This window comes from Oenanthe melanoleuca, chromosome 4 (assembly GCF_029582105.1).
Source record: "Oenanthe melanoleuca isolate GR-GAL-2019-014 chromosome 4, OMel1.0, whole genome shotgun sequence".
NCBI lineage: Eukaryota > Metazoa > Chordata > Aves > Passeriformes > Muscicapidae > Oenanthe > Oenanthe melanoleuca.
This window is the reverse complement of record NC_079337.1, coordinates 3,700,933-3,724,939: the sequence shown is the minus strand read 5'-3', so window position 1 is coordinate 3,724,939 and position 24,007 is coordinate 3,700,933. Positions and strand designations below refer to the sequence as shown.

The following is a 24,007-nucleotide window of genomic DNA, read 5'->3' as shown; positions in this document are numbered from 1 at the left end:
GAGTTTAATTGTCTGCGTGGGTCACTATGGTACAGTATCTGCTCCTGCAACTTCTAAACTACAGGGTCTTGTCCTTAGCATCAGCTAAGCTCTTGACAATGCCTACTGAAGACTGTTCATATGAATAGTCACAAGTGTTGGCTTAGTCCTGCAGTCCTTTCAAAATGATGACTTAATTGTACATGGCACTCGTTGTTAATTTCCAGGAGCCCCACTTGTGGCTCAGGACGTGTCTGGTGTCAGATATCTGCTGAGCTAATTCTGTGCTGTGAGAGTACTTGTGTTAGTCATAATACCCTTCTTGTCATGCATTGTTAAATAGGCCTGAGTGTCAACAAGCGAACGCATGTCAAGACACTGAGAGATTTTAAATAGTGTTAGCATACGTCAGCTCATGCAAAATGCTGGTTCTTCCACCCCTGTGTGTAACTGGGTGAGTAAAAGGAGCTAAATAGTTTCCTTGTTAGAAGAGGCATTTGGTAAAGGTCACTGAACACTGTTCTTTTTCCAGTTGAATTTGAATGGCTTTCCTGTTGCCCAAAGTAAAATGCTTAAAAGGCTGGGAGTTCAATACCATGCTTTAACCAGTTAAGGATTTGTTGTAGTTGTTAATCTAAAGATCTTGCTGAGAGTCACGTACTGTGTTGGCAAATTATTGAGCCACCACTCGAGAAATTAAAGGACAGGACTATGTTACTTATAATTATGCAGCTCCACATATAGTTCTGTTCAGTGTTCAAGTGTTTCATAAACAGGGCTGATACCCAACAAGTAGTCAGTTCTTGTTAAACATAATTCCTTTCACATGAAAGGTTTTACAGCTGTATTCCACATCCCTCAATAACCTCCATAAGAAATGTATGCTTATTTTACACAGTAAAAAGGCAAGAGGGTAAAAAATTAATAATCTCACGGCCACAATTTGAGAACAGGTATTAGCATTCAGAGTACATTGTTCTTACTGATTGCTATTGCTACACCATTAAGGCCTGGGGAAGTCATAACATGATACTGCAGAATAAATAAAATGACAGGTTTCTACTGATAAATCAAATTTCTGCTGTAGCTTTTTCTTTATGCATGAAAGGTACTGGATTCTTTCTCTGCCTTGCATCTTCTGTCAACACATCCACATATATAAGTTTAGTGTAAATAAGGAGTAGGGAAAATGATAGCTTTTTATATTCTCCTTTCCTCAGAATTATGTAAGCAGCGAATCAGATTGCTCTGCAAATTGCTGTTGCCCACAACAGCACAGGTTGGTTTCCAAACATGCCTTCACACACGTGCCTTTTCAATTACATGGCTTCTGAGCCTCATCAATTGTTGGAGAACACCCTCCATCAGTTATTACTGCTATTTTTCAATCTTACCTTCCATTAATGCCAGTCCTCAGTGCTCAGAAACAAAGTCAGCACACACGTGAATCTGGGTCAAGTCACCAATCTTCTTTAAAACTATCAATTCTTCTACACCTACCTTCTTATGTCTGAGGTTTCCAGCTGGAATTTGCAGGTTCTTTTCTGAAGCTTTAGTGCTAAATGATCTTTTGTTTTGGAGAAGCTAAAATTGCCAGATCATTTTTTATTTTGAGGAGATCAGAGTGAAACATATAACACATCTGCTAACAAAAATTAGAGGTTGAGATTTTAGAGATTGTATTGTATTTACATACAGATTTTTGTATCTTTAGCTTTTTCATTTTCTTAAGAATATTTTTGGTCATTTTCATTGAAGATTTTTATTCTTTCTCATTTAGTCTATTAAGTGGAAGTTCCAAGTGTTACCAAATGCTAGCTTCTTATTTTGACTCTCAGTGAAACAGCTTTTGCAAATGTGACACTGTCCTATGCAAATCATATTATGCACTGCAGTAATAAACGGTCACAGCTCCCACATTTAATGTTTATCCTGTTTAAGTACTGGAAAGTAATATTCTTAAAGTCAAATTTCTAATAATATATTAGTTGTTCTTTGCTTCACTGCAAGAAACACTTGGATGAGGTTGCTGCACAAAAAAACAGGTATTGCTGCTTTAATAAAGTAGGCTCATTGGTTTTTAATAATTCAAGTCTTTATAGCATGTTTGCCTACGGTTGAGGTTTCTAAATGATATGTGATTGAAAAAACACTTTCAAACCTTCTTAACAGAAGTCAAATGAGTTTCCTTTTGTGGATGGCTTGCTATTAAAAATAATATTGTTGGAGTTTAGAATTTAATCGATCAGTTTGCTTTGAGTTAAGGGTTAATTGTGCTTGCAGGATTGGATCCTCCAGCAAAGATCAAGATGTGCTGTAAGGAATATAAGACCATTGTACAGTGCTTTTCATTTGTAACGTACACCAACTTGTGTAACTGATCAGTGGCTGACTAACCTGACTCAGTTCCATGGCTTCATTCAGCTTCACTCTCTGAATTCCTGTGGTCTGCTGAGCAAATAAGAAATATCCCAAATTTAAAACATGACCACCATGAAAGGTTTCCAAAAGATCAGACTTGTTAATAGGATTTTTGCTGTTCCTAGGCTTGGATGTTATGTAATACAGCAAAAACCCATTTTTTTTCTGAGAGTAGGGCATGTACTGTGAGGAATCATTGACACTGAGCAAATGAAATAAAAAGCCCTGTATTTAAAAAAGCCCAACCAAACAAAAGACAAAAAGAAACAGAAAGAAAAAACCCTCCGATTTTGAACAAGAAAATATTATAGTGATAAAAAAGTATACACATGTTATGATGATATGCTGTGTTTACTGAGGACATTATTAGGGTTGGCCTTGTAGTGCTAAATTAATTTGAGAAGCACAGTAAATACTAGAGATGCATGGCATTTTTTGATTGGTGATGAGCTCTTAAAATGTAATTTGAGGGTTATTCAGTATTTGATGTTGAGTTAGACAATGAGTATCATCTGCACAGAAAGGAAATACAAGAGATGCATGAAAACAGTCTGCTCTTTCCTTATTTTTAAGGGGGTTGAATTGGTAATATTCATGTTTCTTTGATGGTTTTTAAGCAAAACTTTGATGCCTTGAGTCCAACGAGCATTTTTTATGAAATTGTAGGGCAGGGGAAGTTAACTTAAAAATAGTACATTGGCAACAGAAAAATAGGAATGGCATCAGGTGATTGACAGAATTAAAGTTCAAAATTCTTTTTAGAGGTTAGAAACAGAAAGTTTTGTCTTCAGATTAATTTATATATTTCTCATACAGAAATCCAAATCTTAGGAATGGAAATGACTGGAACTTTTCTGTTACAAAATAATGGTGTAAACTTCTGATTTCTGTACTCTGAAAGCCACACCATAAGTGGTCCTCTACCCTATTCAGATATTTCCTCTAGGCAAAAATAGCTTCTTTATGGGGCAGAAAATGTTACTGCTTAATCTGGGCTAAGTGCTGCATAAAATTGGAGAATATTGATACAGAGGAGTCTAAAGGTGCATCAGTGTCCTCTGTGTGAAAAGTTTAGTCCCCCTCTCACAGCGTCAGCTTCCGATACACGCTAGAGGATTATCAGTTCACATCATTCGCTGTATTTTTGGTTTTGCTTTACAGAGAAATGGTTAATGCATGGTTTGCTGAGAGAGTTCACACCATCCCAGTCTGCAAGGAGGGAACCAAGTCCCAGAGTGAAGCTTGTGCCTGTCACCAGCCTGCCTGTGCCGAGACCACCAGCTCTGGGACACCAGTGAGGAAAATCTCCGCTTCTGAATTTGACAGACCCTTAAGGCCTATTTTTGTCAAGGACTCGGTGGGAGCAGTGAGCTTCCTCTCTGGCTCTGACAAGAAAGAACAGATGCCTCTTCAATCTCCAAGGATTGAGACCAGTGCAGGGGATCAGTGCTCGAGACTATTAGAACTTGTGAAAGACATTTCTAGTCACTTAGATGTCACAGCACTTTGCCATAAGATCTTCCTACACATCCACGAGCTGATCGCTGCCGACCGCTATTCCCTGTTCCTGGTGTGTGAGGACAGCTCCAACGAGAAGTTTCTTGTGAGCAGGCTGTTTGATGTGGCAGAAGGATCCACCCTGGAAGAAGCTTCCAACAACTGCATTCGCCTGGAGTGGAACAAGGGCATTGTGGGCCATGTGGCAGCCATAGGGCAGCCTCTCAACATCAAGAATGCCTATGAGGTAAGCCAAGGAAATTTATCTTCAGCTATTCTTGAAAAAGAAGCTGCCACATTATCACCTGCTGGAATATTGCCATTGTAATGCCTGTATTTGGTACTATATGACTTGAAGTGGTCAAGATGCAAACCCGACACCATGGATTTGGTTATAATATCTGTATTATAGATATGTGCATACAGAAACGTGAAGCTAGAACAAGAAAATCAGAGCTCTATTGAGGTAGTTATTCAGAATTCAATACTGAGATGAATAAATGAAATTAGCAATCCCTTGTTAAAAGCAAAACCACAAACCACATTTGTGAAACTGTGTTCCTCAATGGGCACAGATCTTTCAGTTCTGTAATTTTTTTTCTTGATGATAAAAGGTAAGTTAGGGATGGTTAATCCATGAGCATATGTGTTACAATGATAGTCTAGGCTCAAAAAAAAATGCTCCTAGGGTTTGGGTTTTTAGTTTTTTATAGCAGTGGTCTTAACCTATTGACACTCATGTTCCGCACAAAGGCTTTTCTGTTGTTAACACTTTGATAGTAACAACTTTATATACTTATTGGCTGGTAATGGAACCTTGTTATCCTGGGTAACAGTCCAATAAAATATTAAACTTTTCTTAAGCTATCCAAGGAAAAAAAAAACCCTGATATTTAGGCTAGTGGTCTAATAATGGCATTTTCTCTTGTGTCAGGATCCAAGATTCAATGCAGAAGTTGACCAGATCACAGGGTATAAGACTCAGAGCATTCTCTGTATGCCAATAAAGAATCACAGAGAAGAGGTAAGTGGCAATCTTGGGATCACTTCACATAATACTATTTCCAGTCAAGCTGATGCTTTAAACTTTCATTAGCTGGCAGTCATCATCTTCCAACCATTTTTTTTAAAGCAAGTCTGCTTATGTTTGTTTAGACTGTAATTTTATCTTATCTAGTTGAGTAATGTAAGCCAAAGGGAACTGTCAGGAAGGGTTTAATCCCAAATGCAGCAGTACAATATATGTATTTAACTCCAGAAGTGCTGTTCCTGCTTCCTGTACTCAGTGTCTGTCAGCATTAAAGTTCTCTGCACACTTACTGGTCTATCTCAAATTGTGATTACATTACTGTACTTCAGCTTAGTTGGTATCTATATTGCTCAATTCAGAGAGCACAAACTGGGTTTTATCGTTGTCTAAAAACTTGATTATTTTTACACTCTCTTAACTCAACATGGTTCCTAATTTATTACTTATGAGCTAAGTGCCTGACATCAGGCACTGAAAAACAGACGGTATCAATGTGATTCAGAAAAGTCATCCTCAAGTTATAACTTAAATTACTCCTAATTTGAAACAATGTGAATCTCCTCACTGAACTCTTGTCCATATTTCCTGTCCATACTGCTTCTCATGGGAGCTCTCTCATCCTGTCTCATGCTATTGCAGTAGGGAGAATTCTTTTTATGGGCTAACAGTTCTTGCCCTGAGTATTTGAAGAGTGAATTCAGTAAAGTGCATGAAAGGCAATGAACAGGAAAATATGAGATGCAGCCTTTGACTTAGGGAGTAAGACAAGTGTGGTTGGGCTTTCTTTGATCCTGACTGTAGTGGCCTTCAGCCACATCACCAGTTCTAGAATACTCATGAAATGTAAGGCTCTCCACACAGTGTGTCAAAGCTTTGAAATGGAGATTTTGCTCTCCTGGAATTCATGTATTTTTCAGAGTATTTATAGTTTGCTTCCAGAAAGCTCAAGCTTCCAAAAAAAATGTTGCCAAGACTGAAGACATCATACCTTCTTTTTTCTGCTCTTCTATCTTTCACTCCTTTGTAGTGTCACCTTGACTTCTACTGCATTGAACCTTTTTCTAAAAAATGAATTGATTAAACTCCTGCATTAACTTGTTTATTGAGTCTTATTCTAGCTGACCCAGATGAACAATATTTCCTTTCTTCATGTACTGCAAATTTCAGCTTAAATTATTTTCTTCCATTCTTCCAAGGACAGCACTTGATCCTTTCTTATTCCCACTGCTGCTTAAAAGTCTTCCCCTTTCTACATGGCAGCAGCCACTGCTGGCCCTGGGCCAGCAGATGAGCAGAGCAGGTGTCATTTGAAGAACTGTCAGGGATCAGTGGTCCATGTCAGGCTGATGCAAGGCTTCCAATTTCATCCAAGCCATGCCAGTTGCTTTTTGTCAACTGGGCACAGAAAGGAGCTACAGAGCCCTGCTGGCTGGGGAGTATGGAAGTGCTCACTTCCCACCAGGTGCTGGTGGTGGGTGGGGAAGGAAAAAGAGCTGCAGTCTGTTTGTCCAGCCCACTGTGACTTAAGGGCTGAATAAACCTGCAATGGGCCGTGTCTTGGGCCAGCTTCCTCCTGCTGAGTGCATCAGCAAGCAGAAATGAAGCAGGAATTTGTTTATTTTGACAAGTTCAGCCAACGTGAAGTTTGAGGAGCGTTACACTCATAGGCAATAATTTGAAGGTGTTAAACTGTAAGATTTCTTACAGTAAAGGATGGCAGTTCCTAATTTTTTTTCAGAGTTTTACAGACTCTACCAGAAGGTTTTTCTCATTCTCACTGTAGAAATGACTGACATGTTTTTGGAGAGACATTGGAGTCAGTGAAACAGTCCTTAATTTTCCATTCGCATTCTGCTGCTTTTTCTGTTTAAAAATCCCCCAAACAACAAAACCAGAATACTGGCTCCTCCCTGTTAAAATAATAAATAGATAAAATGTAAAAATCCCCAAAGCCCCTCTAGAAATATTGAGGCTTGTAAATGCTTTCTTAGCTCAGGATGTCAACAATCACAGTCAAAAGATGATTATGGAAGACATCCAAAAATAAACACTGAGAAAGAGGAGCAACTGGGGCTTTCTGTTTGTTTGTTTAGTATTAGTGCTATTTTTTTTAAAACAAAAGAGTCAGTAATTGAGAGGAGGAAAATCTCATGCTGATTACTAAGTCCTCTGGGCCTGCTGAAGTACGGAGATTTTTCCAGTAGATGTTTTTCACATTTGCCTATATTTCCACAAGGCATGTGAGAAACCAAAGTCTCATTTAAAAATAACAGCTAGTAAGGAAATCCATAAATGAAAGCAATTTGATTCACAGAAGAGCTCATGGAAAGGGCCCAGGAATTAGCAACGAGACACACTGCAGTGCAGTAAGAGAACTTCTTTACCTTTCATATGGCTTTGTAGACATTTGTAAACAAACAGTCATTTGGACAGGACTGGATAGGGAATAGACATTCCTCAGCTTAAACCAACCTGTGGAGTTCTCCAGAGCTGATGGAAGACTCAGTACAGCTCTCCAGCAGGTTTGGAATACATGGAGAATGGATGGTCTCTGAAGCACAGAGCCACCACAACTACCACACAAGATCTCCAGGAGTGACACAATTTTCTGTTATTGCTACTTTTTTTTTTTTTTTTTTTTTTTTTTCTTTGAGCTGGGCATAGTAATTTTCATAAAAGTCAATCTCAGTTTAATTTCTACTAAAATCTCTAGGATTTTCTCATATGAAATTTTTAGCTGAATTAACTGAGATGTCTCTCTCAGGCTGTGAGCATGCAAGATGATTGAATTTCCCAGTAATTGGCTGGGGAAAAGTTGGGTTTTTTTCCTGGCAAAATGCTCACTCACTTGTTGGTTTGTTGTTCACTGGGCCCTATCTCCTGTCACTGGGAAGCTCTTCCCAACAAATCAGGGATGCTACTTACTATAACAGCCTTTGAGAATCCCGTGTTGAATTTTATTGCATAAAATGGGACTGGGCATGTCACCTTTAGCAAGCTAAGTTATTTTTTCCCCTAGTGAACCCTTCAGACACCACACATCCAATTGTTGCAGGAGAGAGCAGGTCTAGCCAGATGACTTGAAACAAACTCAATTCCAGCAGCAGTCTTGCTGCAAGATTATGGAGATAAGTAATTTGCTTCTTGGATGGATTTTCAGCTTATGCTGAGACACACTTTATAGTAGCTAGACTGCTGCAAAGAGTGGAGGCTACTGCTGGCATGAACAATTGAAAGGGATGTGAAATTTCTGTTGTTATAAAATGAAAGTCTGTAAATACAGTTCTGTCACTGCAGGATAATTTTATAAGGTCAACACTACTTTGTCTTCTGAAGTGGGTATGTTCTTACCAAAAATGTCAAGTTCCCATTTTATGTTACCATTCTTTAGCTTTAGGGTAATTTTCCCTTAGGTGCCAGCAAAGTAAATAAAAAATACATCTTCTTGAGAAGCAAAATTACATCAGAAGTCAGCTTGAGAAAGAAACTACTGAAAAAGGCACCAGCTGCCTGTAGAGTTGGAACAGCTTTCACAGAATTAGGCCTGTAATTTTAATGTGCAAAAAACTGCAGCATGAAGCCATCCATATAAAATCTAGAGCACAGTCATCAGCATTGAAGTCATCAGTTGTCACCCACTGGGTAGTCAAGGTAAGTAGCCTGCTACTTTTAGAGGCAGGACTCAGCTACTGCAAGAAAAGAGTAAAAATGAAGTTCTCTGATAATTAGAAGAAATCTCTCCTTGTAATGTGGATCAGGATTTATTAAATTGGAAAAGTAGCACAGCTAGAAAAGAAAGGTTAGAGAACAAGTAGAGCATTGGCAGATCACCAGTGTTACCAGCAAGAATACAGTCAGAAAAGCTGTGTTCAGGTGGGGTAAAGCATGTGTGAGTATGGAATCAATAATTGATGGAAGGGTTGTTCTTCTTTGGGACTGAAAGTAAGGGAATAATTCCTTAATAAAATTGCTTTTTGTCTTTATGATCTATGTCTGTATTATGTGATCTGAATGGAAAATAGCAAAGTACTTGGTTTCTGATTCAAAGGGAATTCCCTTCTGCTCACCCCTTACGCTCTTTCAATCAAGCAAACCTGGAAGAAGGCTCTTGTTAGGAACTGCAGGACTCCTCTAGATATTCTGTGTTTTATCACCCCACCTGCCTAGTACAAATTGGAGTGAAAGCTCAGGAAAAGGAGCTTGTAGCATTCCACAGTGCACTGCTTACTTCAGTGATTAGGCTATATACTCAGAGGTGTCAGAGCATAGGCAGAACCTAATTATTTCAGTCTTTCCCTTAGCTTTGGTTTTCTTCAGTCCAGAGTAATATCTTGACCTTTTTTAGTTCCCTGTGTAGCTGAGCCCAGAGCAGTTGGTCACCTTTGATTCAGTTTTTCTGCTGGTGCTAAGATAACTCCCAGCTGAACATAACAGATTTGACCTATTGTTGTTTGTGATTTGTTTAGAATAAGTTTTAAAAATTAGGATTTAGGTTTCATACTGTGCTTAGCATTCTCTAAAATGCAGGCATATGTTCTCCATGGCCCCAAATGCTACCACGATTGACTTTTGTCCTAATTACATAATTACTTTAGTAACAGGAGCAGATCCTCTTGAGTTTCCTACATCTTCTCCTAATTACCTGGTTGCAGGCAAGACTCCAATGGCTAGAAAACGCCTGTCTGAAGTTTTTTCTCATTACTGTCTCTGCACCATATTCTATGGAATTCTGAGAAGTGCACTGAAACTTTAACTGAGATAAATGAAGCCAGAATTTGGACCACTTTAATTTTTAAAACTCTTCATTTTGTATGAAAAAGAAATGGGCACAATACAAAGTTGTCTGGAAGCTCAGAATGCCACTGAAACAGCAACTGAGAAAGGATTGCATATGCACAAAATTTTTATCCTCATCAAGTCAACATGAATTTTTAGCAGGTTTATTCTCCTTATTACTTGCTCCCCCTTCAGTTAAAATCCTTTATTGAAAGGCCTCATCAAAGATCTAAAACTGACCATTGCTCTTGCAACACCTGCTTTTGTTGGAGTATCTGAAACTTGGAGTGATGAAAGGAGCCTAAATAGTCCTTTTTTTCCTGTATTAATATGGTCCTTTTACTGTTTTCTTATAGGTTTTGGTTTTTTTAAGCACTGCAGACTTTCCTTTCATGAAGGGAATGTATTTAAACAGCCAATGTGAAAGTACTCACCTTTTGGGTGAAAAGCCTCTGGCCTTGTTAAAGTTTTCTTAGCTCATGCTGGATCAAAACTAGAAAAAAAAAATTAAATCAGCAGCACCAAGGAAAGACAGTGGCATGAGAAGGGGCCTAAGCATTAACCTCTGCACATGTAGGTCAACATAAAAGCATAATAACTGGTTAAGGGATTTGCTTTCATTCAAAGTCTGCCAGAGAATTATACAGGCTGGTGTGCATTGCTATTACAGAAAGGAAGTCCACTGGATGAGAAATATTCCTCACTGAAGCAAGGAAGAGGCTGACTGTGGGAAAAATGGGGTTGTATGGAATGGAGCTGACAGTTAAGCTTTATTTCAGACAGACATTTTTGAGCCCACAGTTGGCAGTGATTCATGTTAAAAAACAATGGCCTTACTGACAGCATCAGTATTTTGGGAATGCTGGGTTGAGACATAGTAAAATGTCTTCTTTTCCATTACAAAAATAAAAGCACATGTCTTCCATCAGTTTAGCAGTTACAACTTTACCATTAATGATTAAAAACAACTTTTTAAACATGCTTACCACACAGTTTTCCTCTGATAGTGTTCATTCTAAAAAAGCAAGATTAAAAAAAACCATCATTAGTGTAAAACCAATGCAAAGTGCTAATTACACTTCAAACAAAGGAAGACCTTTGCAGCTTTTTCTATCAGTTGTTGTCATCATGCTAAAAAATCTGAAAAGATTTAATAGCTTTGCATCATACTTTGTCAGATTAACAATACTTTGTCTCAAAAGGAATGGAAATGCAGAATTATATTAGTGAAAGGCTAAGTCTTCAAATCCTGTAATCTAGGAAATGTTTATTATCCTAACAATCTGATTTAATAGTCAACCAAGTGAATATCTGTAATGATCATTTATTATCTTATACAAATATGCCTAGAAATGGAATCCAGTGACAGACTGGTAAAAATTAGCTGATTTCTCTATTTTGAATACACTAGGTTGTTGGTGTGGCTCAAGCAATCAACAAGAAATCTGGCATTGGTGGCACTTTCACTGAACAAGATGAAAAGGTATAAAAGCTAGATGTTTACATCTCTTCTGTTTTCATAGGGGGAGGGGGTTGGAGAGGGGGTTGGATATGTTTTTAACCTTCCTGCTGCTCAGAAATTTTTAAGTTATTAAAAATTAAACATCTCTGAGAATGTAAACATTCCTAGCAATACTGCAAATTTTTTTTATTGAGGCCATGAGAAATGTGGATGTGAAATAATTTCATTTCTGGATCACCATGTCATTTATCTCTGAAACACAGGCTTACTTTACTGAAATGCATTGTAAAACACTTTCGTAACTTTCAATGGACATAATTTTAATTAATTGGTTCTAACTCTCCTGGTAAGCCCAACAAGCACAATTTGAATATTAAAATTTGTGGAGTGATTCTCTTTTAAACACCATGTCACTTCAGCATACCATTTACAGGAAAAGAAAAAGTTTTAGATAAATTATGAACAATATAGGGAATCAGGAGAGCGGCCAGTAGAAGTGATTCCTAATTCCCCCAGTGAAGCTGCTTTTCAAAACTTTCCAGATTTCACATTCAGATAGGTGGGGCAAAAACCATGCTCTGGTTAACAATCTGATTAACAATCAGCAAGAAAATAATCAGAGTTCACCCTTTCTCTTTAAAAACTTCCCCTTTAAAATAAAATGCACACTGTGTATCTGCAGGCTATCAGAATTAATCCCATCCTGAATGAGGAAAAAAAATTTAGGGTCTGCTATGTTGGCAAATTTTTTTTTCACTTCCCCATGGACTGAATTCCCTCAGAGAGGGAAAACTGCCTGTGGTCAGTTTCTAGATAAAATATGCATTGCTGCACAATTATTTTTTTTTCCTTGAAGATGCTTTTTAGATGAACCCTACTTGTACCAAGATAATGATCTTCAGATTTCAACTTAAAAAAGAAGGGATTTTTGAGGAAATAAGAAATTATGAGTAGCTGAAAACAATCCAGACCCTGAACGTGCGGTTGCCAAAAATAACAAAAATATCAATTAATACTTCAGAGTGAAAACAAAACGTTGCAGTAGCTTATCTTTGAGTAGAGTTCAGATGCTGTGGGACATGAGCTCTGTGAGATGTTGACGTTTATTTGTCTGCAGGATTTTGCAGCATATTTGGCATTTTGTGGAATTGTACTTCACAACGCTCAGCTGTACGAGACGTCTCTGCTCGAGAACAGGCGCAATCAGGTACGGCCAACAGGTTTGTCCAGGGGTACAGAAATTAGGAGGGTTTGCAAGTAATCAGTGCCTCCTCTTCCTCTTTCTGATGTGATAGTTATTCCTTGGCTGCCTTTAATCCCTGTGACTGAATGCTGTCTCTCTGATACAGCTCTCAGGCGCTGCACTGGGAGGAGGCTGGGTGCTTTCCAGCCTGGGCACGGAGGAATGGCCTGTCTAGGGGAGGCAGGTAGAGCCAGATGTCACAAAATTCATTCCATGTTAATGTACTTGATATTGCCTGCAGGTATCCTGTGGTTCACCATATGCATTAAACCACCAGAGGTGTCAGACTTCAGAAATTACAGGCAGGAAGGAATATCCCTGTGGAATAGCAGAGGGCATACAGACTGTTCCTTTAGATTATTACCACTATAACAGCCACTAACCATATTCTCAGTAATGATCAAATGGAAAACTGAATTTTGTTCTGATTGCTATAGCTCTACTTTGCTGCCAGCTTTGTAACTGATGGGTTGTTAATGCCATGGCCTTTATGGGTGAATGTGCCTGCCCTGTATGATGTGATAATGTTTCAGAGAAAAGACTAGACACCAGTTGTTTTAAAATTTTCCTGGTAGATCTGAGTTTCCAACTGACTATCAGTGTTTCAAAATTGGTACAAATTTGGATAGTTTATTAAATTGCCTTCATGTTTCTTGTGAGGGAAAAAAGAGCATATCTGAGCAGCTAAGTCCTTCAACAGCAGCTTTGAAATAAAGCAGACTGTATCTAAATGATGCTTTCAGCAAATGAGTTAATTAGGATCTGTTAGAATTACACAAAGAATAACTGTGCTCAGAAGTCTTAAAAATGTAAGTATCATTGATTTGAGAAGGCACACATGATCCACAGGAAAATAGCTTTCCTAAGGACATGCAACTGTGTTGTCTGGTTTTTACAGGTTTCATTTGACCTACTAATGCCTAAATCTATTCTCCTTCTCTGACTGAAAATAACAGACAGCTTATTGTGCTATTTAATTCTGCCATAAAAATGTCAGCTTGGCTAATACTGACTGTTACCTTGCAATATGTGAGAGCCAAAACTTACTTCTGGTCACAGACATAAACATTGGCTTCCCTGATTCAGGGGAGAGGAGAAGACTCAAAGATACAGTAACGATAATTATTGCATCAATCACGATTAGTCAAACCCTCACAAATGACCTTTTCTTCAGGTGCTTCTTGACCTTGCCAGCCTGATTTTTGAAGAGCAGCAATCTTTGGAAGTGATCCTGAAGAAGATAGCAGCCACTATAATATCCTTCATGCAGGTGCAGAGGTGTACCATCTTCATAGTGGATGAAGATTGTCCCGTGAGTGTGTTTATTTTGTCTGAAGGCAGAAATAGTTATTCCCTGGGAATGGGGTGAGCTTCCCTTCATTCCCCTATGTTCTGTTGTCTTTTCATTCTCTCTTTTCTTTTGTGGCATATGCTCAGGTTGGGTGTTCACATGAGAGGTTTTAGCCTCTGTGTAATTAAAGAATTTCTGTATTGACATATAAATTTGGTACAGCTTGTAAATACCAGCATTTCTTCTCTGGGTCATGAGTAGAGATTCAAGACACTTAAGTGATAATTAAAATTGTATTAAAAAATACCTTTATGGTAGGGTCCAGCATGCTGGATGACAGATGTGGAATGAAGCTAAATAATTTTACATTTGTCTTGAGTACAGAATAGGTCTTGATAGCTGCAACAAGGTTTTAATGAGTAATACTGTTCTAAATAATGACAACTTTATACACCTATGTATTCAAATACCCTCTTGATATTCCAGGATACATTTTCTAGTGTCTTTCACATGGAATCTGAGCAATTAGAGGATTCAGCTGAAAATCTGAAGAGGTAAACCAATTCATTCCAACTTTTGTTAATCCTAGGAGAATGCTGAAGAAACTATGTTTTTAATATTCTTGTCATAATTACAGACTTATTTCTATGGGATCCCATGTATTCCTGCTATTTTTATAGAGCAGCTTTTCCCTTGAAGTGGGCATAGACCAACTCTCATGCCTTAAAAAGGTCCCACTGAACAGAGCAGGAGAAGGGCTTGATCTCTTCACTTTGCCAGTCTAAGAACATATTTATATTTTAAGGCTAAGCTATGGAAATGTACAGAGGAGCTGTTCTAAAACTGGTTTCAAAGAAATCTCTGTGGATGACTATGTTGTGGAGGAGACATATGCAAAGTAGTAGATAATAACCAAAATAATGCTTTTAATCAATCATTTAAATCATTATCCTCATCTCATAGATAAGGAAGATGACTCAAAGAACATGTCTGACTAAATCATGAATAAAGTCCTAAAGTTCTAACTCTCACTCATCTTTGGAAAACTACTAAGGAGTTCAATTGGGAGGAAAAAAAAGAGATAAAGAGCTGAATTAAAATACCCAGATAAAATAGTTCCCAAAGTTAGCCTGAACCCTCTGTATTGAAGTTGGAAAATTACTGTCTGTCATCAAGAGCAGTTGTTTCAAATACTGCCAGAAAGAGACACAGCTGTATATAAAACCTTCAACAGATATTTTGTGCAGGGAGGAAATATTTTCTGAGCCACCTTAATGTTGTTTTGCAGTAAATATTTACTATATTAAGTTTAATTCCATATACAGCTTGCATGGGCCACCAGGAACTTATTTCTCACACCTGATAGGGAAGAGGAGTCTTGGAGGCTTAGTTGCTGATCAGACTCTTGTTCATGAGACAACACAATTATATGCCAAGGACTGCACTGTGAGTCAACCATTGCAGTTACCACTTCTGCTATGCTTGAAGGGCACAATTTCAGGCAAGAGCAGAAATATAATGACATGGATTAGATGGGAAGTATTACTTCACATAATATAAAATTTCAGGCTTGTTATGCAATCAAGGACACTGAATCAAGCCCCAAATCAGACCGTTTTTCAGAACTGTGGGGCATTGCCTTGTATATGTGAAATAATGAAAGAATAATTCCTCTCCTCCAGCCCTACAACATCTTTACACCAGGAGGATAACGAAAGTTAAGTCAAATGTTGGAGGGAAACTTCAGGAGCTTGATGGGAATAGTTTTATAAGTAGGACATATGTCCTCCTCCAAGGCAGGCAAAGGGTCTAAGAGAATTAAAATACCTTAAATAAATTGTGGCTAAAAAAGTGGATATGATTGATTCTGTAAAGAAACTTTATGTCCTGATTTGGAATAGACAGTTCTATTTCAGTAACGGAAACTCCACGTGACTGATTGTCCCTTTACTTTTAGGACAGATTTGAAATGAACTTAGAAGCAGAAAATTTACAAGTGATACCTGCTGCACTTTCTTGAACTGATACGTGAATTTCACCCAGTATTAGTTTTTCAGGAGTACCAGATTCGTGAATGCAGTTTATTTTCAAATAGTTCTCTTTATTCCTATATAAATCCAGCTGTTCAATCTTTAGCCTTCATCTGTGTAAACTGTAGGGGATTGTTTATTTCTTCAGTTTGGTCTTCAGTGTTAATGTTGTTGAACATGAAAGAAATGGTGGAAAGCATGCACCTATCTATGCTGCAGTTTTGTGATGACAGCAGGATTAGGATACAGGATTTGAACTAAACTCCATTATACATCTATTGGTTTTATCTATATATCCTTCTCTCATATGGGAAAGATATTCCTATGACCTGCCTGGCATAATTAAATGACTCACTTTTATGCAAAGCACATAATCATAATGTTGTATCCTTCAGGGACTATGACACAAACAAAATCAATTACATGTATGCTCAGTATGTCAAGAATACGATGGAGCCACTCAACATCCCAGATGTCTGCAAAGACAGAAGATTTCCATGGACAGTAAGTATAATAAGCTTAGGTCTGAAATACAGAAATGAAAGATGTTTTCTGTTCGACTTTTAAACCTTTTTGCTTTCCCCTTATTATTTCTGTCAAGGTAGCCCCAGTTAAAATGGTGCAGACACACAGTGAGGGTTGGGAGGCTCTCAGAAGCTCCTTCCCTTTTATCTTTTCCTTTCCCTTTTGGTTTGGCAAAGATTAATGTTTTATATATATATATAAATATATTTATATATAGATATAAGTTCTTTGCTGCAGTGGAGATGGATCAGCTTCACTTTTCTTTGGGAGCTTTTGCCTAACACTTCCACAAGTGTGTGCTGGTGATGTGGTGAATGACTGAACACAGGGATGCTGGAGAGTGAGGAGGGAAGGTCACTTGGCAAGGCTCAGGTTCCAAACAGTTTCCTTCATGACCATCATCAATAAAAAGCAAAGTTTTAATTATGTATTTTCCTGTATTTTCAATGCAGAAATTAGATGTCTGCTCTTACTATTATGTTTAAGCCTAAAACATAGAGGGAGAGGAGCTACTGTGGTCAGCAGATAGCTTTTAACCAAAATTTGTTCTGAGATAGAAAACAAAATGATCAGAAAAGACAGTGCTCAGTGTGATTGTTCCAGTGAGTGGAAAGAAGGGGTAGCCTCAAGCTGGGTTGTTTCCCTTTCTTTTCCTGTGCAAGGTTTCTTGGATGTTCTGGAGTGGGTTTCTGTGATGGATTGAACAACACAGGAACTGAGTTCTCAGACTAACCCTGCCTTAACTGCAAGACTGGAAGTACAGACAGAATCCAATGGATATACTGCATAGATAATTCTGAATACATTTGAGAATCATCCAAACAACTGTTTGTTGGAAACAGGCTGTTCAGTAGGTTTAGAGTTATTTAGATTTTTTTTTTTTCTGGAATTCACTTTATGTATGTAAAAGACCCATAGAAAGCAAGCAATATTGCTTTTAGAAGGAATCTGGATAGTGTTTTTCAGCAAAATAGACTGCACTTGCTCTACTGCAGTAGTAGGATAAATGTTTTGAAAGCTGATGCACCCTGACATGAGGGAAATCCCAGGTGTTGCCAGTGCCCTAGAAACCTTGGCTTGCCTCTTTCTTTGGAGGACAGCACTCTCACCTCATGAAAATCCTGCCAAGACACTCTCTACAGTCCTTGCATAGCACCAGAGCACAAAGCAACAATATTAAAAAAAATATATAACCTTTTGATCAGAAACATTAGCATGTGCCCATTTCTTTATTAGAGATCAGACAAAAAGCACTTCTCAACAACTGCAGAGCTGTGGCCTTTTCTCCCCAGGTGTTTGAAAAGGAGGCATCTTTATTCTATCCTTCCACTCCCCACATAAATTGATCTCCTTCTGTTGGAGCATGGGACATGCTGCAAAGTCCTGGGAAGAGCGTGGAATGCTGACCTAGCTGTAGTAGTGTTCCTGCCTGTTGTTTGTGTGCAAAATCATAGATCACCTGGTTGCTTTTTGAAGGAAGATGTAAGCCAAGAATAGTTGTGGAACCCAGCTCTAAAAAAAGCTTTTTCACTTCAGCCACCTGAAAAACCACCTTTAAAATGGTAACTGTGTTTTTCTGTTTGTTTAACAGAATGACAGTGCAGAAAATGTAAGTCGGAGTGTAAAGAGTTTGCTGTGCACACCAATAAAAAATGGAAAAAAGAATAAAGTGATAGGTAGGTATCTTCACAAAAATAATGTTGTCCATTTCACAGAGAAATCTATGTGCTCCACAGTAAAATCACAGCACCATGCAATGTCAGGCTTGGAGAGAAGATCCTTAATTATCATGTTCTCAACTAATAAGTCTATTGCAACCTTGAATATAAATTGCTCACCTAATAAGCTGCCAAATAGTAGAGAATGAGTGTCAGCCTTTGTTCCTGGCATCAGTAAGTCCCACAAGCAAACAGAAAATAAAAGATACTGATTCTTAGATAGGAGCATGAATCCAATTTCATCAGCTTTAAAAAATTTGGCAAGTAAATATTAAAGAGTTCCAAGAATGCATTTTTAATGGTCTTAAAATAATTTTCTTTGAGAATGATGGCAAAACTTCATGGCCCAATTTATATAGTTAGTATGATATTCCTTTTTTGAGAAGACAGATTTAGGTTTTCAACATCTGAGACAGAAAGAGCAACCTCATCTTTATTTAATGGACTTCTCTGAAATTTCTTCTGCTATTAGCTTCTTTCGTGAGTTCTTTTATTACTTTATTTAAGTATTCCAACAAACCCTAGATGACCAAGATGAAGACTAAACTGTGGAGCTTTAATTAGAGATATTTCAGCATACTGTGAGCTATTAATAAAACAGTTGCATCTGCCTTTTCTTTTTTTTTTTTCTATTGAGATTTCCTATTGAAGTTCAAACTGAAAGTTTCAGTCAGGCCACCCATTTAGGTGGGCTTTTCAAATCTGAGTCATTCTTATTGGGAAATGTTCTTTGAAGTATTTTATGGTTTCACAGCTGCCTCATGTTCAATTATTTAATAGGGCAAGGTCAAGAAGTTGTCTCTGGGACAGTACCCACAAGTTCCTTTACAATACTACATAGCATTGTGACTATTATTATGAGTCTGGTTTCTTTTTAAAGTTATTTTTAAGATTACGATACCCCAAACCAGAATTTGGGAAGTGGGATGGGGGTGGGAAAAACTGTCCACATCAAACCCAAGCAAATCTTACTAGCAAGAAAGATGAAAATAACTTTATTCTCCTGACTTGTGCCTTTCTCAGGTATGTGGTAAAAGCTTTACAGAATCTTGATGTGATTTTATAACTTTGTCCCAAAGAAAGATTTTGGAGTTCCTTTATTTGTAACCAATGGACCTCTCAGTGCTTTGGGCAAGTTTTTGAAAGAAGTTAAAGAGTCATAAGTAATACACTGTATATTTACTGCAGCTCTCTATTTTTAAAAAGAGATATTTATGTGCAAATGCTGTGTCTTTTAAGAATTCATTGTGGCATATTCACTGTTGGGTCTTAATCTTGTGTTCATTACATTGCAGTTGCTATGGAAATAATTATAATGTCATAAACTATACTAAACAGAAATCTGAAAGTCCGTTTCATGGGATTTTCCTAAAGAGTTTTCTAAGTCAACTTCTTTTTTCCCAGGGAAAGTTAATCTTGTTACTTATTTGAATGAATCCTTTTCTGATGGGATTATATTTTTTTACTGTGATTCAATAATCCATTCCTTTCCATCTCATTCCATAAAGGTTCAGCATTCTGTTTGCAATATTCAGATACCCCAGTCCCTGCGACTACACTTAACATCTGCAGCTATGATGGTCTTGGTCTCTCTAGAGGAGATTCTGATACTAAGTTCCCCAATCAGAATCCAATTTAAAAATAGGACAATGTTACATTGTCACCAGACTTTAAAACTTGTGAGGCCAACATTCTTCTAAAACCACAATTGGCATGTGTGTGCTGCATTTTTTTCTCAGTTTTATTATCTACTATAATAGGGAAGATGCACATATGGTACTTTTTTTGAGAATTTTAAATTTGCAGCTGGGCTATCTTGGCACTTAGACAGGAAAATGCAGCTTTTATGCTCATGGGAGTGAGAAAACATTTGGACTCCCTTAAGACCGTACTGACCCCCAAAGCAGTTTTGGCCAAAGACAACATATTCCTATAATTCAGCTGCTTTAATATTCTGGTTTCTTAGCAGGTAAAACTAAGGGGAGGTGTATTTCTGAATTGCCCACAATGGTGTCAGGGATTTAAACTGCAGCAAGGTGTGGTAGAAGTTACCGTCAGACTTCTTCAATGACATGTGAACAGAAAAGCCCAGAAATTCTTAACAGGAAATTAACAAATGTAAATATCAGCAAGTTTGAACCTAATAAGCTGAATTCAGTCGGATGCTTCTCAAGGAGTTCAGTAGTGTTTGGAAGAGGCTGTAATTCAACCACATCCTCAAAAAATGGGCAAGTGTACTTCAGCTTTGAACCTCAGCTTGGGTATTCCCTGTTTAGTTCATTTACTTGAAAAAATCCTAGTACTGTCTCAAATAAGGAAGCAAAAACTCTGTGTACCACTGTTCTGACTTTCATAAATGTTCTTTTGGCATGGTTGCAAAAATTTAATTAGCCTCCAAAGGACAAATTGTCTTCAGGGATTTAATCAATCTAGAATACTATTAATAATAAAAGTTAGGATGAAAACAGCCCTAGAATTTCACAGAATAATCAAGTCTCTGAAGCCCTACATTTTTGGTTTACAAATCCTAATAAATACTTTTGAATTTACTACATATATATATTTTAGCATTTATTTTATAACACATTGAAATTACCCTTCAAAAAAAAAAAAAAAAAAAAAGGAAAATCCTACAGCATTCCTGTGTGTCATTTCTGTATGTTGGTGGTTTATACTGTAGGCTAATGTGTCCTAAACTTAATTCCCAATAGTGATATGTTCTCTGTATTACTTCCTTTCATTTCTATGTCCTGACACAGGAGTTTGCCAGCTTGTGAATAAGATGGAAGAAAAATCAGGAAAAATCAAGGCTTTCAACAGAAATGATGAGGAGTTCCTGGAAGCATTCGTCATCTTTTGTGGCCTGGGGATCCAGAACACACAGATGTACGAGGCTGTAGAAAGAGCCATGGCCAAGCAGATGGTGACATTAGAGGTGAGCCCAAATCTAGGTGGTCCTTAATTAGCCCCAAAGAGAGCCTCATGTTCCCAGAGCCTCTCTGTTCTGCACGTAAGTGCAGCTACTCACAGGGACACTGAACAGGGATTGTTATCCCTCAGGAGAGCAGCATTTGGGCTGCTGAGCTGCTCAGGAATTTTCTGCTTGTTTCTGACTCTGCCAGCAGACTCTTGAATTTGGTATTGTGTCCTAAGTTCACTCCTGAGATTTAGGGGGAGCTGGAGCTGGAGGCATCTTTTCCTCTCCACGAGGCTGCACACTGGCAGCACAGTGGGTGCATTCTGTTGCGTAGGAAGAGGGAAATGCTTTGGCAGATTAAGGGGCTTCCTCTTCTTGTCTGAGGGTTTTTGTGATAATTTTGGCTCAGTCCTTCAGGCAAACCAGTGTAAGGAGAAACAGCAGCATTATTGTAGGTTCTCAGCAATTTGCTCAGACTCCACAAACCATATCAAGATGAACATCATTCGGTCCCAGCCTGTGAATTGGTTCCTTTTAAGCTTCACAGCTGAAGTGGTCTTTAGTTTTGAGAAGCTGAATTACTCAGGGGTGATAACTTGAAGCTGAAAGTGAAAATGTGTAGACTTTGGATCTCCTAACATTCATTATGTAAACAGGAGTGTTTGCAGAACTCCTAAAATGGGATTATGTGCCCTGTGGCTTCTTTACAGTTCTCAAATAAACCTGTATTAGGTCATGTCAAATAAAAAAGCTGGTAAAACTATTGTCAAAATCATTTACTTATATGGCAAATTGGCAATTCTGTCTCCTACTATAACACTTTATAGATAATACAGGAAGTTCCAACCAGATTATAGGTTAGCATATAAAATGGATTCTTTACAAAAAAAATAAAACTCTGTAATATTTTCATGTCATATGTTCTCAATAGTTAAAAATCTGAGCGCTTTTTTTTTTTTTTTTTTTTTTTTTTTAATTTAAAATTAATACATTGTCTTTCGGACTTTTGTACCAAGCTTCAGTTAGGGTAGAACTTTCATGTCTAAATAAACTCTTGAAATAATTACTATGACAATAACGTCAGGCTCATAATAAGAGCTGTTTCATGTATTATTTGTCTTTGAAAGTGGGCCATGAAAATCAGACTTCTTTGCTCTTTTATGGAAGCTATTTATGTTTTCTTAGCCTAATAATCTCAAGAAGATTCTGTGCTGTGGGAGATTTGCAAAAGATGCAGATATTTCCCCATATGCATTCAGAGAGCTCCCCTAAAACTGGCTCATGTGCATGGACAGAAGATTTCATAAGAAAATGCAGTGGAATGCTGAAAAACCTGCTCTAAGAAAAGTATCTTGTTATCACATCGCTCTTTTGTTTGTACTAAGGCCTGCTTTTTTCTTCCATAGGTTCTCTCATACCATGCTTCTGCTGCTGAGGAGGAAACGAGGGAGCTGCAGGTAACAGTGGTAATTGAATTTTTTACTATTACTTTAGAAATATTGCTTTAGTAGAAAAACCAAGAGCAGTCCTGTACACAGATGTGATCCCTAAAGGGGCAGAAGCATATGTTCCAGAAATAAAAATGACAGTGAAGCTTATAGTGATGGGTTCCTGAGCTGAATCACATAAAAGGGAAATATTACAACGTCTACAGTGAGAGGTAAAAGCTGGCCAGAGCACTGTGAGAACCAGACTTCTGCTGACTGATTTTTTTTTTTTTAGGAGTTTGAAACAGTCACTGATGCAATGTCAGTATCAAACTCATAATGATTAAGTATTCCAGAAGCAAAATGTTAAGAACTCTCCATTCTGCAGCTGAGTGTGAATACTGTATATCTTACAGTTTTGGTACCTTTCAAACATCTCAAGTATGGGTGCAGCTTTATGGCCTTACACATAAATCCTGTATTGAATTTTTAATGCAATGATTTAAATTTTTTTATGGTTGCTTTTCTGTGCAGTGTCCTGTTCTGATCATGTTTAATTCTGTGTTTAGAAGCCAGTGCCTATGGAATAACTACAGCTAGGATTTCAAGTGCATTTCAAAGCTCAGCATGTGCTTAGTTTCTCCAAGCCTTCAGCAGCTAGCTGTTCCAGGGAAACAGCATCACCCCTACTGCACAAAAACAAATGGGAGGGATGGAGAGGAAGGGGAGCATAGGGGACCCTGAGCTGGGTAGCATGGACTGGTCTGGCCAAGCAACACAACAAGGTGTGAGACTAAGGATAATTCTAGAATGGTGTCACTCAGATTTTTGAACCTCAGTCCTACCACGCCGCTGCTCATCAATAAAGAGCCATGACAAGACCAGAGTGCAACTCTTCTCCTAAGGTTTCTCTTCAGGGCTTGTGATGGAATCTTTGTGGTTCCACCAGTACTGCTCAATGACACAGAACCACAGCAAACCCAGAATTAGGCCAGTGTCCATCTGCATGGCTGAACTGCCCACAGCTTCCTAGCACAGGCCTGTGTTAGCCACTGCTCTCTAAGGTGATACCAGAGCACAAGCACAGACCATTTTATTTGCACTCATAACATTTTTACTTTAGGGGGTTTTTTTGCACTCGTTGTATAAAGATGGTGGAAATAGTTTAATTTTTTTTTTTTTCTGGATATACCTTTTGCTTCTAAATACTCTGAAAATAGATACTTATCAGGTAGTTGGACTAGAAGATGGTTGTAGAGCTCTTCCAACTGGCACTATTATATTCTATTGATTATCTGCCTTCTGGAATATGCTGCAGTCAAATTTTTTACTTTAATCATTTCCACATACTACAGAATTGCCCTATGGCATCAGTCATCTCTTTTGAGCCTCGGTACTGTCTACAATCTGTGTTTTATCATCCAAAGCAGATGAAACAAGCAAAACTCTTTATAGTTGCCACACAGTGGTCCCATGTTTTTCACAGCCTTCTTTATGCTACCAGTGTATTTACAGAAACCATAGCTCAATAAATTGAAATTGAAATAGCTGATGAACTTTTGTGCTGTAAAACAGGAGGCAAAAGGTCCTAGTGCCTTCAGTAAGTGAAAAAGGAAATAGCTAATCTGGTTAAACAACACTATAAACTGCTATAGAGTGCAGGGTTTTTATGTTTCAGCGGAAATGAAACT

At 37.9% G+C, this 24,007-nt stretch overlaps 1 protein-coding gene and 1 long non-coding RNA gene across 8 annotated transcripts in view; one reads left to right on the top strand and one right to left on the bottom strand.

The window, feature by feature from the left end:
- Nucleotides 1-24,007, top strand: part of PDE5A (phosphodiesterase 5A) — a 100,711-nt gene that overhangs the window by 62,904 nt on the left and 13,800 nt on the right. For 5 of the 7 annotated variants that reach the window (XM_056489974.1, XM_056489973.1, XM_056489971.1 and 2 more), the window contains 10 exons: nt 3,562-4,144; nt 4,832-4,921; nt 11,115-11,186; nt 12,283-12,372; nt 13,583-13,720; nt 14,186-14,253; nt 16,125-16,233; nt 17,846-17,930; nt 20,732-20,907; nt 22,296-22,355. In XM_056489974.1, coding sequence (XP_056345949.1) covers nt 3,562-4,144; nt 4,832-4,921; nt 11,115-11,186; nt 12,283-12,372; nt 13,583-13,720; nt 14,186-14,253; nt 16,125-16,233; nt 17,846-17,930; nt 20,732-20,907; nt 22,296-22,355 — 1,471 coding nt within the window. The remainder of the gene's footprint in view (nt 1-3,561; nt 4,145-4,831; nt 4,922-11,114; nt 11,187-12,282; nt 12,373-13,582; nt 13,721-14,185; nt 14,254-16,124; nt 16,234-17,845; nt 17,931-20,731; nt 20,908-22,295; nt 22,356-24,007) is intronic. The other 2 variants (XM_056489972.1, XM_056489977.1) reach the window with 1 other exon arrangement.
- The window catches only part of LOC130252435 (uncharacterized), a 36,443-nt gene continuing 16,417 nt past the window's right edge, over nt 3,982-24,007 (bottom strand). The window contains exons 3-5 of the long non-coding RNA XR_008840356.1: nt 10,690-10,718; nt 10,138-10,196; nt 3,982-4,069 (exon numbers count right to left, since the gene is read on the bottom strand). This is a non-coding gene — a long non-coding RNA (uncharacterized LOC130252435). The remainder of the gene's footprint in view (nt 4,070-10,137; nt 10,197-10,689; nt 10,719-24,007) is intronic.